Consider the following 15,506-nt stretch of genomic DNA (forward strand, 5'->3'; position numbering starts at 1 on the left):
TTCTTTGTGATTCTGACAAAAATGAAAGCCCTGAGACAGTGTGCTCCAGTGGTCAGAGTGACAGGCTACGAGTCAGGAAGATCTGGGTTCAGATCCCCACTCATCTTCAAAGCCAGCAGCGGGACCTTGGGCCGGTCCTGTTTCCCAGCCTAATCTATTGTGCCTGGGTCATGTCATGAGAAAATGGGCAGAGACGTCCATCAGAAACCATTCCCAGAGTTCCCTGGAGGAAAGTCAAGATAAAAGGGCCGACATTGCCATTTTAAACCACATTTATTGATCTAAAATATTTTTATCCTAATTTTTCTCCACAAGGTACCCCCTTATTGAATTCCCCCCCCCACCTCAATTATTCAGGCTATCTGCTTTGGAAAAAAAAAATTAAGACAATATATGTAGCGTGTTTAGCTAACACAGTATTTTGTCTATTGGCCAGCCAGAGAAAGAAACACGCTAAACTGGATCACAGTCTATTTAGGACACAAAATGTTCCAATTCAGTCTCTGCCTCACCCAAATCTGTATTGTTGTCATATAGCATATTAAGTGTTAAAGGCATTTCATGCTTACAGCTTGGTTATATGCAGGGCTTTTAGCAAGAACTCATTTTCATATTAGGCCACATACACCCTGATGCAGTCAATCTTACAGTAGGCCCTTGTACGAAGAGCCCTGTAAGCTCTTGGAGAATGGGCTACATCAGGGGGGTATGGCCTAATAGGCAAAGAAGTTCCTGCTACAAAGAAAGCCTTGGCTGTACCCACAGAAGGTGGACCCACAGAACTCTCCACAATGAAGAGGGGGGAAAGGTTTGGAAGTAAAGGACTGGCTTGCCTAAGGCGACACGCTAAGTTCATGGATGAGGGGGGACATCTGAATGGGGCCTTCCTGATTAGTAGTGTAGTCTGTTTCCCGCTAGCCAATCAATGGGAGAAAGCAGGGCACTGAAGCCCCACCCACCAGCCCCTTTAAACTGTATTCTGCAGCTTATCCATCGTAAGAGTTCCGCAGTGTAGAGGACTATAAACTTGTAATTGAAGCCAAACTTCTCAGCACACTGACCTCTGTAGCCAAGAGCGATTTGGCAGCTTTTTCAGCCTTTCAGGGAATCACAGCGCACATGATAACATGACAGTGGCTACTGATATCATAACATGATAACTTAAGTGGCTACTGCTGATGTTAAACTATTATTGCGGTACTCGTACATTTTCTTGCATTGTTAAAAACCAGAGAATTGCTAGTTGATGTTGCTAAGCAATTATCATATCTCTAGAGATTCAGGGATCATTTTTACTGCTGTCAGACTGAAGGCTATGTTATTACTGTTGTTTATTACACTTCTATAGCACCTGAAGCCAAAGCTCTCTGGGAAGTTCAGATGCCATGACAAACCATGATTTCTAACTGGCTAGTCCAATGTAATAAACAAGCTAGTTTGTGAATAAATTTTGGTTTGCCTGATTTTGTCTCTCTCCAACCTTCCAGCAAGGAAGGCATCTTTCCTATATGGTTGACTATGAAATTAAGAAACCAAAGTTTGTGAATCCCGACCCTTGCAAACAAACATTAATTAGTACAAAACCATAGTTAATAAGCCAACTACAAACCCTGGTTTGAAATCCCAGTTCAATTAACACATGGAATTCACATCTCATACGAAGCGGTGGCAGCGACAAGCACAGACAGTTTCAAGAGGGGACTGCATAAACATCTGGAGAAGAGGTCCATCAGTGGCTGTAAGCCACAAGTTATAGATGGAATGCTACATCTGGGGCAGTGATGCTCTGTAATCTTGGTATTTGGGAGGCAACAGGGGGAGGACGTCTGGAGTTCTGGTCCTGCTGGTGGACCTCCTGGTGGCACCGAGCTTTTGGCTACTGTGTGACATAGAGTGTTGAACTGGATGGGCCACTGGCCTGATCCAACACGGCTTCTCTAAAGTCCCTAATGCCAAATGAGAAACCCTAATTTGTCAGACACGCTGTGTTTGGAGATCATGACTAACTGGGATTTGATCAAATCACAAACTATGCTTCACTGTGACATCCGAATGGAGCCAATGTATCTTAAGGTCAGCTTTTATGTTACGCAGATCAAACAAAACCGCAGATAACTGGGTTGAAGGGACAGAATAGGTTCAGCGAAGGCGTTTACCTCTCTCTCCTGGAATGCTCCCTAGCCATCTCCCTCCTTTTCTGCCTTTCCCATTCGCGGCGGGCCTTATCCTGCTCTTCGCGGTGCCTTTTCCTACGTTCGTGCTCGCGCTCCTTCTCTTTCACCCTAGCATGCTTCCCTGATAAAAGATACAAAGAAAAAGGCCGAAAACTGTTAACCGCACCCCTCCCGGAAAATCTACTACAGAAGAATGAAGATACGAAGAAACTTATTCCCCCAGGCAGGCAGGCAAAAAAAAAAAAAAATCAACCACCAGGGCTGTAATTAGCTACTGATGACTTTAAAAAACGACGAGGCTCATCCTCCATATGTGTACTATCAGTAACTAGCACTGCTAAACAGAGGATCAGTGTTTAGAGGCGGTATACCTTACTGGCTGGTGCCGGGGAGAAACAAAAGGGAGCGGCCGCCGCTTTCATATACCCTGCTTGGGAACTTCCAGAGGCACCCAGCTGGCCGCTGTTGGAAACAGGATACCGATCTCAGTTTATTGAAGTATTTCTAACCCCACCTTTCCCCTGCAGCTCAAGGTGGCTAAATTAAAACCATAATTAAAAAAAAACCATCTCCATCAATTCTCCCCCCCCAAAGAAATTCCCTACAGTTCAAACCCCGTTAAAAGCCACAGCAAATAAAACACACAGAGCTTCCTAAAAACCACCAAGGATGACCCTCTCCTTGCCTTCTTGCAGGGCAAGAGCCATTGCTGAAATGGGAGGGGCTCTGGTAGATGATGTATTAAGAGGAGGCCATCCAAAGGTGAGGGACAAGAAGGCCGTTGCAGGAGGAACGTTTTTAGGGTTTTTAATTTTGGGAGGGCAGGAAATGAAGTGGAATATGAAACCGTCAGCCTTTCCCTTAGCAATCGACGGTGATCTGCAGTGCAGAAACAATGCTGAAGCTCAGGAGCCAAAAGGAGTTAACATCGTGGCCTTCTGCCCTTAGAAAAACTTGAGCTTTGCCACCTGATTATTTAAACCAGTTTGCAGAGTTTCTCTCCTGGGCCGTGACTCACTCTGCAGACTGTTCTGAGATTACTTACAGTACTTTTTGCACCATAAGGCACTCCAGACGATAGGACGCACCTTCCTCCTGGGGGGCGATCCGCTGCCTCTGCCTCCGATCCGGCGCTTCCCCCGCGCCTCCCTGCCTGGCTCCATCTTCTTCCAGCAAGCGCTGGGATCACTCCACGTGGCCCCACCGCAAACCCAGCGCTTTGCGAGCGCCAGCTGCGGAGGGGGCAGCGTGCTTCCTCCTTGCCTGTGTGCCTGGCTTCAGCTGTGATGCTTAAAGCAAGCGCTGGGATCGGAGGGCGGAGGGAGCGATCCCAGCGCTTGCTTTAAGCATCAGAGGTGGAGCCAGGCAGACAGACAAGGAGGAAGCACGCTGCCCCCTCCGCAGCTGGCGCTCATCAAGCGCTGGGTTTGTGGTGGGGCCACGTGGAGCGATCCCAGCGCTTGCTGGAAGAAGATGGAGACAGGCAGGGATGCGCGGGGGAAGCGCCGGATCAGAGGCAGAGGCAGCTGATCGCCCCCCCCCAAAGAAGGTACGTACCTTCGCTCCATAAGACACACACACTTTCCCCCCCACTTTTTTTTGGGGGGGGGGGAGTGCGTCTTACGGTCCGAAAAATACGGTAATTCCTGTTCTGTTAAGCACGGGAAAGCAGAAGGTCCCAGGTTCAATCCCTGGCATCTCCAAAAAAGGGTCCAGGCAAATAGGTGTGAAAAACCTCAACTTGAGACCCTGGAGAGCCGCTGCCAGTCTGAGTAGACAATACTGACTTTGATGGACCGAGGGTCTGATTCAGTATAAGGCAGCTTCATATGCCCATATGTCGCCCTCGACCTCGGGAAAGGTGGCCAGCCGCACTCAGCCTTCTGAGATTTCACAAACGTCACCTGTATGCTTTCAAGTGGGTCTTCATAAACCTGAGAAACTCGCTTCCTGTGTTTTACAATCAAAATGGAGGTTCTCAGGATGATGGATTCTGATTCTGTTGGCCTCCCATCCTGTACTGTATCCTATACTTCTGCAAGAAGGCCAAATTGAAAATGACAAGAGAGCGGGCCTTCTCAGTTACAGCTCCCCGCTGGTGGAACCAGTTACCAAAAGAGGTACGGGCTTTGCGGGACCTTAACCAGTTCCGCTGGGCCTGCAAGACCATCCTCTTCCAACTGGCTTTTTAATGTGGAATTATTATACCATCGTTATGCAAAGCTATGTTATATTAAGATCGCAGCACCAAACTAATCTATGGTTTTAAACGTTGTTTTAATTGATGTTTTTAATGTAATGATTTATTTATTTGAGAAACGATTGTAAATTGGGATATTTTATTGTTGTATTACTGTAATGTAGTATTATGTTATGTAAGCCGCCCTGAGTCTGCTTCGGCGGGGATGGCGGGATATAAATTAAAAGTTATTATTATTATTATTAAGATCACAGGATACAAAAAAACCTGGGCACCAGGGGAGCAGGTAAACCCAAGACGATGTTCGCTGGCTCACCAGGCAACTGCCAAACCTTGACTTGTTGCTACAGCTAGGCAGGCTTTCAGGGCAACCTTGCAGGGAATTTGCTTTCTCACTGATGCCACCTTAAGCTTCCTGAGACTCTTAACCAGCGATCTAGATTCCACCCTGCGTTCTGAAGACTTCGGGACACTTAACTTTTCTGAAGAGGGGGCAGTGATTCCCGCTGATTCTCCCTCCCACTGTATACCTCACTCTGGTCCCTGCATCTGCTAGGAGGGTCTCCTGGTCTCCCAGGAACAAATTCAGGGAAGACCTCAAGGGGCTGCAGCAGAAGGGGGGGAGGGAATCGGCAGAAATCTTTTGAGAATACCTAAGTGTCTGTAAGTCTTTGGAATGTTTGAGCCGGACACAAGCCTGCGACGGTGGCAGGAGACAGGAGGGGATTATCTCAGCAAACTCGAAACCCACAAAGACAACAACATTGTAAACTGGAGGTGTCAAACTCATCTGTTACAAGGGCCGGATCTGACACAGACGTCATTTTATCAAGCCAGGCCGTGCGTGCCTTAGAATGTAATGCCAGGTACTGGAGATAAAACTTTATAAAGGGCCCAGGCAAAACCCAATTGACAATAGTATTTTTTACTTAAAACACAAATATGTTTCAAACCTTTATGCTCTTTGGTATTTCCTTAGAGAATCTTCTTGATGCCCATCCTCCTACTTCCACCCCCCATTACGTATTAGCACTGGGGCAGCATACAGGGACATAACTCACAGCCTCGGTCATTTGGAGACAAAGGTAATGACCAGCTGCTCGCAGAAGAGATAGGAGCCCTCAAACAATACACCCTGGAGAGCCAGTTTGGTGTAGTAGTTAAGTGCGAGGACTCTTATCTGGGAGAACCGGGTTTGATTCCCCACTCCTCCACCTCCACCTGCTGGAATGGCCTTGGGTCAGCCATAGCTCTCGCAGAGTTCTCCTTGAAAGAGCAGCTTCTGGGAGAGCTCTCTCAGCCCCACCCACTTCACAAGGTGTCTGTTGTGGGGGAAGGCGACAAAGGACATTGTAAGCCGCTCTGAGACTGATTCAGAGAGAAGGGTGGGGTATAAATCTGTGGTCTTAAATATGCAGAATGTGAAGTGTCAAAGGGCGGGACCCTATAAATCCTCTCTGCAAAAGTCTTCCTCCACAACAGAAAGCTTCTTCTGATAAAGTTCTTTTAGAAGACAAAAAGTCACAGAGGACCAGTTACAAGAATTCCAGGCCAGTTCAACTCCTCCCAAGGAGCAAATGGACCACCAGTTCTGAGTACATTCAGGTCTATAATGGTTGCTTGGCTGGAATCAAACGGACCAGGGGGTTACATAGAGACTTTACATTATGACTGTATTCTGCATCAAGTCTCGCCACTTGTGGGGAGGGGGACTCTGATCCAAACATCCTTGCAAGAGTTAATGCCTTTGTGCTTTTGGCATTTGCCAGCTTCAGTCTGGCGAAAGGAATAAGCCCGCAGGTGCTTGCCCTTTTGCAGAGCTCCTGATTCCAAAGGGACAGTGTGACTTCCTTTCCAGAGCTTTTTTTGTAGCAGGAACTCCTTTGCATATTAGGCCACACACCCCATAATGCAGCCAATCCTCCAGGAGCTTACAGTAGGGCCCTGTAAGCTCTGGGAGGGTTGGCTACATCAAGGGTGTGTGGCCTAGTTCCTGCTACAAAAAAAAAGCCTTGTTCCTTTGTCGTCATATAGCTGCCCTCACTAGTTTTTAATATATCCTACCCTTTGAAAGAGCCTCTCCCACTGGAAGGAAGTATCCAGCTGGTACGATACAAGCCGCAGCACTCTGGACAGAAGCCCACAAATTCACTGGCCACATTCAATACGGCAAACGTTTGGTTTCTACTCCCCCATCCAAAACTCTTCCAAATCAGACTACATTCTATACTGAACTCAGTAGTCTAAAAGAGCATAAGGTCCTTATCTCATTTATGGGCAGGTCTGGAAGAGGCAAACAAATAGCCCGAGAGCTGGGCCTGACCGACAGCTTGGGGAAGGGAATATGAAAGAGAGAGCGGCTCGTCAGCGAAATCGGTAGTTGGAAACCCACAGCACCCACCACTGCAACATGAAAAGCTCACCCACAGCACAAGGGTGGCAGAGGCAAGCACTGCCCCACCACCATGCTGCACACCAGGCTACAGAGACTGCTGTGCTTGCAAAGATCGCCAGTTCCACACTGTGCCGGCCAGGCCGCTCTAAGGTACTACCAAGGGAAAGCGAAGAAACGACTGGAGCACCTTCTGCCGAGTGGCTGCGATGCCTCCGCTTCTCTTTTCTCTTCTCGTCCTTCCTGTGGTGGGTCTTCTCTTTCCGTGACATCTGCTGGGGCGGTTTGATAGCCAGGGAGTCGTCTTCCTCTCCTCTGCGGAACGCACGTCCATGCACGGACCCAAACAGAGAAGCAACAAGGGACAAAATTATTGCTTATGCCCTGCTCATCGTAAGGGGAGCCCAGAACAGCTGTGCTAAGAGCTCCCAGGCAATGACTAGAGTGATAGGCATTGAGTTTTAGCTATGTATGAAGTTACTAGCTCACCTCACACACCCAATTATCATTTCTGGCACAGTGATCGCTTGAAAGAAAGCAACAATGGTTCTTTAACATCTCCTTCCATAGAGCCAAGGCCTAGCCTTTTCTATCAACTGCTTAATGATTGCAGAACAACTTTAAAAAAAAAAAGACCTTGCAATTCAGAAAAAAACAAATGTATTATCTTTTTCAATGGCAAACAGTTGTCTGGAAAAAACTCATTAATAACCAAGTAATGACAGTTTTGTCATCAGCTATTGATCTCCGTGAACGCACAGTTGAGTCTTCTATCTATCTTTGCCCCAATACAGGAGAAAGAAAACAAGAATAGTGAGAGGCGGGGAAAACAATGGATACAGGAAAGGAGTTGTTTGCCATTAGCAACCGGAGGAATGGCTATTCACCACTCACACATAATGGAGGCGCTCATATGGAGGTCAGAGGTGAACATCTCATTAGAATCATAAGAGTTGGAAGGGGCCACACAGGCCATTTAGTCCAACCCCTACTCAATACAGGATCAGCCTAAAGGAGGGGTGGCCAAACATGGTTTTCGTAAGAGCTACACAGAATAAATGTCAGATGTTTGAGAGCCACAAGACATGAATGACAGATGTTTGAGAACCACAAGACATGAATGACAGATGTTTGAGAGCCAGAAGGGAGGGGAATAGAAGGGGGAGGGAGGGAGATGTGGAAAGAAAATGGAGTAAATAAGTAAAGTAAGTGGAAACTAATGTGATGGGGCAGAAGGGCAGAGTCATCTGATGGACCACTGGCTGCCTTGGCTTGGAGAAGTGACGTAAAGAGTCCGATGCCTTCTCCAAGCTGATGGGGCAGGGGGTGGCTTCAAGAGCCACACAATGTGTGTGAGCCAATTTGGCCACCCCTGGCCTACAGCATCCCTGGCAAATGTCCATCCAGCTGCTGCCTGAAGGAGAGATCACCACCTCACTGGGTAGCTGGACTACTCTTCTTGTGATCCCCCCCCCCCTAATATCCAGCCAATCCTTTCCCACCTTTAATTTAAGCCCATTCTTGCGAGTCCTGTTCTCTACTGCCAACAGGAACAATTCCCTGCCCTCCTCGGAGTAACAGCCTTTCAGATACTGGAGAGAACAATCGTGTCCCCCCCCCCCACACACACACACCGCCTCAGCCTCCTCTTCTCCAGACTGAACATTCCCAAGTCCCTCAGCCTTTCCTCGTAAGGCTTGGTCTCCAGGCTCCTGACCGCCCTCATTGCTCTCTTCTGCACCCGCTCCATGTAAGGCTTCCAGAACTGCACATGATATTTATTCCAGGTGTGGCCTAATCCGTGCAATTATGACTACAGAAGGACGAGCAACGGTCATGATCAGAACTGGTACCTAATTAGAACACGCTCGCTGTGAGTTTCTTACCGGTCTTCCATAGAGTCCTCCCTCCTATATGGTGAATTCCTGATTGTTATTTCCATGCGGTGGTCTCTCAGCTCTCCCTCTTCAAGGGAATCGCGCTTTGAATCCCGATCATCAGACTACAGTTGGGCGAAGGGGAGAGAAAATGAAAAGTTCCGCTTGCTTTGCATTTCATAAATGGCTCAGCTATTTTTCTGTTTTGGTCAGTAAAAAAACCCAACAACATTGCAGGATAAAGACCAGCATGTTCTTGCATAGGAGATGGGTGAGATCTAAGCCTGACAAACTTCATCTATTACTGCATGAGAACATAAAAGCCTTGCTGGATCAGACCAGTGGGCCATCTAGTCCAGCATCCTGTCTCATACAGTGACCAACTAGTTCCTCTGGAGGGCCAACGACAGGGCACAGAGCCCAAGGCCTTCATAAGAACATCAGAAGAGCCATGCTAGATCAGACCAATTAGGGCCCATCTAGTCCAGCATACTGTCTCTCACAGGGGCCAACTAGTTCCTCCGGACAGCCAACAACAGGGCAGAGAGGCCGAGGCTTTCATAAGAACATCAGAAGAGCCCTGCTGGATCAGACCAGCGGTCCATCTAGTCCAGCATCCTGTCTCACACAGTGACCAGCTAGTTCCTTTGGACAACCAACAACAGGGCATAGAGGCTGAGGCCTTCTTAAGAACATCAGAAGAGTCCTGCTAGATCAGACCAATTAGGGCCCATCTAGTCCAGCATACTGTCTCACACAGAGGCCAACTAGTTCCTCCGGACAGCCAACAACAGGGCAGAGAGGCCGAGGCTTTCATAAGAACATCAGAAGAGCCCTGCTGGATCAGACCAGAGGTCCATCTAGTCCAGCCTCCTGTCTCACACAGTGGCCAGCCAGTTCCTCTGGAGGGCCAACAACAGGGCAGAGAGGCTGAGGCCTACATAAGAACATCAGAAGAGCCCTGTTGAATCAGACCAGTGGTCCATCTAGTCCAGCCTCCTGTCTCACAGAGTGGCCAACTAGTTCCTCTGGACAGCCAATAACAGGGTATAGAGGCCTTCCCCTGATTATATCCAACATTGGGATTCAAAGGCTGATTGCCTCTGAACATGCAGGTTCCCTTTAGTTACCATGCCTAGTAGCCACGGATAGATCTCTCCTCCATGCATTACAATTATTTAACTGAAACATAAATCTATGCTACTTTACGGCAACACCTTTATTCAAGAACATGGTTTTGTGAAAAGATTTATGAGGCAGGTTAGTCACAGAAAAGCATGAAGGGGACCAAGACGGCTTCTGCATGCCCCGCTCATCAAACACACCTGCCTTGTCTTGGAACAAGTACCTGGGCTGTAGTAATCTGATGGGTTGGATTTCTAACCCAGATATTCTTACTACATTGGCAGGACATTATCTCCTACACTCCCTTTTGTCCAGGCCTACACAATTCACCTTCCGGGGTAGGGGAATTATTCTGCAGCCCAAAGTATTGTTTACTGAATCTCCCATCCTGCTGACTGGATCGACTCCCTCTGTGTAATCTGCCTTAAATCCAAGTGAGGGGCTATAAATAACACAAATACGAATGATTGATCGCTGCACGTGCAGATTTCTCATTCAAGCTAACTGGAGAGAAGAAAACCACGGCTAGGTCTAGAAATTGGAAGGCAAATGAGTTGGAGATTTAAGGGCTTAACTGGGTGAGACAAGAGATCTGTAAACCAATGGGCAAACCAGCCCAAATGTAGATCACGGATGCTGCTGCAGCAACCTATACTTGCTGAACTCAGTGCTAAACCACCATTCAAATGGGAAGAAAACTGGGATTCTGAGCAACACAACAGCAACACTTGCAAAGAAGTTTCTCACCTCACAGTACACAGAAGCAAGGAAAAGGTTGATTTTGAGAATCATGGCAAGCTTACATTTTTTAGACGCTTTATGTCTGCTTTCTCCTCTTGTTCCTTTCGGCGTTTCTTCTCCTGAAGAATTTCATCTAACGTTTTCACTTTCCAAGATTCCTTTTCATCACCCATTTGCGTCAGACAAGGCACTGGAAAGGAATGCAACAACCAGTGAGGCTGCATCACCTCTGCCTGAGTCTCATTTCCTTTTAGATTGGCCAATGGTCCATCGGATGACTCTGCCCTTCTGCCCCATCACATTAGTTTCCACTTACTTTACTTATTTACTCCATTTGTACCCTGCCTTTCCCACCCAAAGGGGTTAGAAGACTACGACGACTGCAGATTTATACCCTGCCCTTCTCTCTGAATCAGACTCAGAGTGGCTTATAATCTCCTATATCTTCTCCCCCCACAACAGACACCCTGTGAGGTGCGTGGGGCTGAGAGAGCTCTCACAGCAGCTGCCCTTTCAAGGACAACCTCTGTCAGAGCTATGGCTGACCCAAGGCCATTCCAGCAGCTGTAAGTGGAGGAGTGAGGAATCAAACCCAGTTCTCCCGGTTAAGAGTCCGCACACTTACACCAAACTGGTCTCCCAGTCTACAGTTTATACCATTCTCCTCTCCTCCATGTTATAGTCACAACAACCCTATGAGGTGGGGGGGAGGCTTGAATTTATATACCATCTTTCACTCAGAGTGACTTACAATCTCTTTCCCTTCCTCTCCTCACAACAGATACCCTGTAAGTGGGACTGAGAGAGTTCTGAGAGAACTGTGACTGACCCAAGGTCACCCAGTAGCTGCAGGTGGAGGAGTGGGGAAATCAACTGGAGTCTGCCGCTCTTAACCATTACACCAAAGGTTACCCAGCAAGTTTCCATGACAGAGTAGGTACTCAAACTTGGGTCTCAAAGATGTTAGTTCAACACTGTAATTGCTTACACTACACTGGCTCTTATTTCCTAACATTTTAGACATGAAAACAAAGACATACGTATCTGTAACACTCTTAATCAAATGACTCAACACTCTTAAGAGAGCCAGTTTGGTGTACTGTAGTGGTTAAGTGTGTGGACTCTTATCCGGAAGAACCAGGTTTGATTCCCCACTCCTCCACTTGCAGCTGCTGGAATGGCCTTGGGTCAGCCATAGCTCTGGCAGAGGTTGTCCTTGAAAGGGCAGCTGCTGTGAGAGTCCTCTCAGCCCCACCCACCTCACAGGGTGTCTGTTGTGGGGAAGGGAGATAAAGGAGATTGTGAGCCGCTCTGAGACTCTTGAGTGGAGGGCAGAATATAAATCCAATGTCATCTTCTTCTTGTTAATGCTTTGCCAAGAATCTCTTCCCGGGTCCTCTGTCCTCCCCAAAGCACATCAACAACAGTTCTTCTCTACACTGCATTTACTTGCTCTGAATCACTGTTCAGCACTTTAGAAAGCATAAACTGCTTTTAAAAAAAAAAACCCTAGCTCTTAAGAACATTAAATCTCAAACTAGAACTCAGCACACTCAGCATGGAGATTCTGCACTTCTAGCATCCTGAGCAATGCTTACTATCTGGTCTGGGACAAAAGGGAAGCAGCGCTCCAGCATCTTGTACCCATGTTCCTGTATAAACACGGACATAAGAAACACCTTGCTAGGTGAAACCAACCGGTTGCTTTCTAATCCAGCATCCTGTTTCCCACAGCAGCCAATAAGATGCCTTGAGAGGCAGACGCAGAAACAAAAGGCAAAAGATTGTTTCGCCTTCCAGCTGCACTTCAACAAGTGATAATCACAAGTGGACTGCAAGTTTATTTTAGCCACTGCAGCAAGCAGTTATGGATAGCCTTGTGAATTTGACCAATGTCTTTTTAAATCCCCGTGCTGGCAGCAGACCCTACACCAATCAGCAGTGAGCTCCCTAAGTTAGTAATGCCAGATGTGAAGAGCAGGGCTTTGTTGCCACAACCTATTAAACACTCACTGCACGGGGTGCCAGTTGTAGAGCAGAAAGCTCCTTGCTTTCCGCAAGGCATGCAAGAACATTTTATTTCAAGCGCTTTCTGCGAACGATACTGGATCTGTTGGCGGGTTATAGCTGACTATTCAACATACGTAATTTTACAACAATGTTATTAGTACCTGACAAAAGGAGTTTTTATTCTCAAAAGCTTACACCACAAAAAAAGGAGCTATTGTACTCAAGCCTAGGTATCACTGGTAATACTGTTTTATTTGTGACTGCGGTGTGATATAGCACAGGGAAGACATCTCAGTGCCAAGGCAAGATATATTTTAAATATCTAAAATGAAGCATCACGATAGACAGAAAGAAAGACAAAACAGTCATGTATCATTTTACGAACTTATGTTGCCCCGTCCTCTTTTGGGGCTCCTCCTCCCAAATAGAAGAGTCTCAAATTCACCATCCTTTCCCCACAAACCTGTCGCTCAGTGAGGATGCGCTTTTATAAGTCACCCAATATCTTGGTGGGCAGTTGCATTGGTCTGAAGCGACAGAACAAAGCTGGAGTCCAGTAGCACCTTTAAGACGAGGAATGCTTTATTCAGGAATACCAGACCCCAACTTGCTATTCTTTTAATCTGTTGAAAAACCATTTTCACTATTTTGCAAACTAATTCACTGCCCACTCTCTCTATAGGTAGGTCTGCTAATTCCAACCCATACAATTGTGTGATGAAGTGTGCTTTTAGCACACGAAAGCTTACATCAGGGGTAATGCTTAACATAAGAGCCACATAGAATAAACGTCAGATGTCTGAGGGCCACAAGACATGAATGTCACATGTTTGAAAGCCGCAAGGAAGGTGGGCAGGCAAATAGACGGGGGGTGGGGGTGGGGGAGAGAGGTGGAAATAAAACAACTTCAACTTTAAATGCATTCTCCAAGCCACCTGCTGGCTTGGCTGGGATAAGTGATTTAAAGAGACAAATGCCTTCTCCAAGCTGGCTGATGGGGGCTTTAAGAGTCACACAATATGTGTGATAGAGCTACATGTGGCTCCTGAGCCGCATTTTGGCCATCCCTGGCTTACATCCTCAATAAAAAAAATGTTGGTCTTAAAGGTGTTATCAGACTCCAACTTTGTTCTTAAACAATATCCTCCTTTGGAAGCAGGCCGGCCAGAATAGGGCGAAAATACCTTCCAAATGGGGTCCCACAAGCAGAACCACAACAGGCCAGGCCACCACTGTCCCCTCCTCGCAAGGAGCCTCCACAGACCCCAAACAAGCCCCAATTCCAGGTCCTATCCCTCGCCCAACATTCTCCCGTAGCGGCAAGAGGGGAACCAGGCCCGCCTCAGCCCCCCGCCTGCCGCTTTCACGCCTCTCACCGTCCTCCCCGCCACTAGCGCCGTCGCCTCCGCAATCCCACTGGTGGAAACTGAACGTTCAGAAACCCGGCGCCCAACTAGTACGTCACTTCCGGCACCGGGCGCGCACAGTTTGACGACACCAGAAAGGGGACGCCAGTGTTCCGTGAGCGGCTCACGTCATTTCGAGTAGATTTTTACGAAGGGGAATTTGGAGTGACCCATTTTGCCTACTCTTCAGTAGGGGAGACAAAAAAAGATTGAAAGCAGCCATTTTGGTCCTTGCGACGCTCTAGGACAGCCAGCCTCGTTTGTGTGCCAAGCGGTTCCGTTTGAAACCGGAAGAACCTGAGCGTGCGCCGCTGTAGTCGTCGCGTAACTACGGGCAGAAGAGTGGTCACACATGCGCAGGGAGGGGCTCTGTTCGCATTGGTCGTTTTCCTGGAGAAATATGCACCGCGAGTTCGATTCCCCACGAGGACGGTAACGGCTGCTTGAGGAGGACTCCTCTCTAAATAATAGGGCTACGATGACGAACTTATGCCTTAAAGTACATGAGACTTGTTTTATTTGAATTTCTTGGGTTCTGCCCACGTCATTCGTTTTTAAAAACAAATTAGGGACTGTGTTTCTATTTTCACCCAGAACCAGTTATAAAATGGAAACAGTATTTTCCTTGGCATTTTTAAAGTGACACAAGGAGCCAAACAATTCTGACAGTAATACAGAATTCATTGCGACTGCCTAGGGTTGCCAATCCCCAGGTGGGGGCAGGGGATCCCCCGGTTTGGAGACCCTCCCCCCGCTTCAGGGTCGTCAGAAAGCGGGGGGAGGGGAGGGAAATGTCTGCTGGGAACTCAGTTATTCCCTATGGAGATTTATTCCCATAGAAAATCATGGAGAATTGATCCATAGGTATCTGGGGCTCTGGGGGGGCTGTTTTTTGGAGTAGATGCACCAAATTTTCAGTATAGCATCTAGTGCCTCTCCCCAAAATACCCCCCAAGTTTCAAAAATATTGGACCAGGGGGTCCAATTCTATGAGCCCCAAAAGAAGTTGCCCCTATCCTTCATTATTGAAAAGGTGTGCCGTCTGTTTAAATGTGATGGCCAGAACTCTCTTTGAAGTTCAATTATGCTTGTCACAGCCTTGATCTTGGCTCCACCCCTAATGTCTCCTGGCTCCACCCCAAAGTCTCCTGGCTCCACCCCCAAAGTCCCCAGATATTTCTTGAATTGGACTTGGCAACCCTACGACTGCCTACCACCCTAGTAAACTGCTTTCTCCCCACACTGTAGGACAAAACTCTCAGCCTGATATACCTCACAGGCTTGTTGTAGGGCTGCCAGCCCCAGGTTGAAAATAACCTCGAAATTTGGGGGGGGGGGTTGAGGAGGGTGGCTTTAGACTCTCAGTGGGGTCTAATGCCACAGATTCCACCTTCCAATAGGTTTGCCAATCCCCAGGTATGTAAGTTAAACACATCAGGAAACCACAACGAACAGATAATTGAAAACTAGCAAAAATGCTGTGTAAAATGCATTTCAAACAGTCATGCTATGCTCATTCAAAGCTTTTATATAACATTTGCCAAAGTGCGTATAATTCATAACATTTCAATCAAGTTTAGT

General features: G+C 47.4%; 1 protein-coding gene across 3 annotated transcripts in view; it reads right to left on the reverse strand.

Annotated features, from left to right (window-relative positions):
- The window catches only part of LOC132587408 (cyclin-dependent kinase 11B), a 37,989-nt gene extending 23,454 nt beyond the window's left edge, over positions 1-14,535 (reverse strand). Inside the window, exons 1-5 of one of the 3 annotated variants that reach the window (XM_060259719.1) lie at positions 13,896-14,535; positions 10,572-10,699; positions 8,653-8,768; positions 6,957-7,081; positions 2,157-2,295 (exon numbers count right to left, since the gene is read on the reverse strand). In XM_060259719.1, coding sequence (XP_060115702.1) covers positions 2,157-2,295; positions 6,957-7,081; positions 8,653-8,768; positions 10,572-10,682 — 491 coding nt within the window. In that variant the 5' untranslated portion in view covers positions 10,683-10,699; positions 13,896-14,535. Of the gene's footprint in view, positions 1-2,156; positions 2,296-2,545; positions 2,637-6,956; positions 7,082-8,652; positions 8,769-10,571; positions 10,700-13,703 lie in introns of those variants that run through there. The other 2 variants (XM_060259718.1, XM_060259720.1) reach the window with 2 other exon arrangements.
- Positions 14,536-15,506: the final 971 nt, after the last annotated feature.

Source organism: Heteronotia binoei, chromosome 18 (genome assembly GCF_032191835.1).
Source record: "Heteronotia binoei isolate CCM8104 ecotype False Entrance Well chromosome 18, APGP_CSIRO_Hbin_v1, whole genome shotgun sequence".
NCBI lineage: Eukaryota > Metazoa > Chordata > Lepidosauria > Squamata > Gekkonidae > Heteronotia > Heteronotia binoei.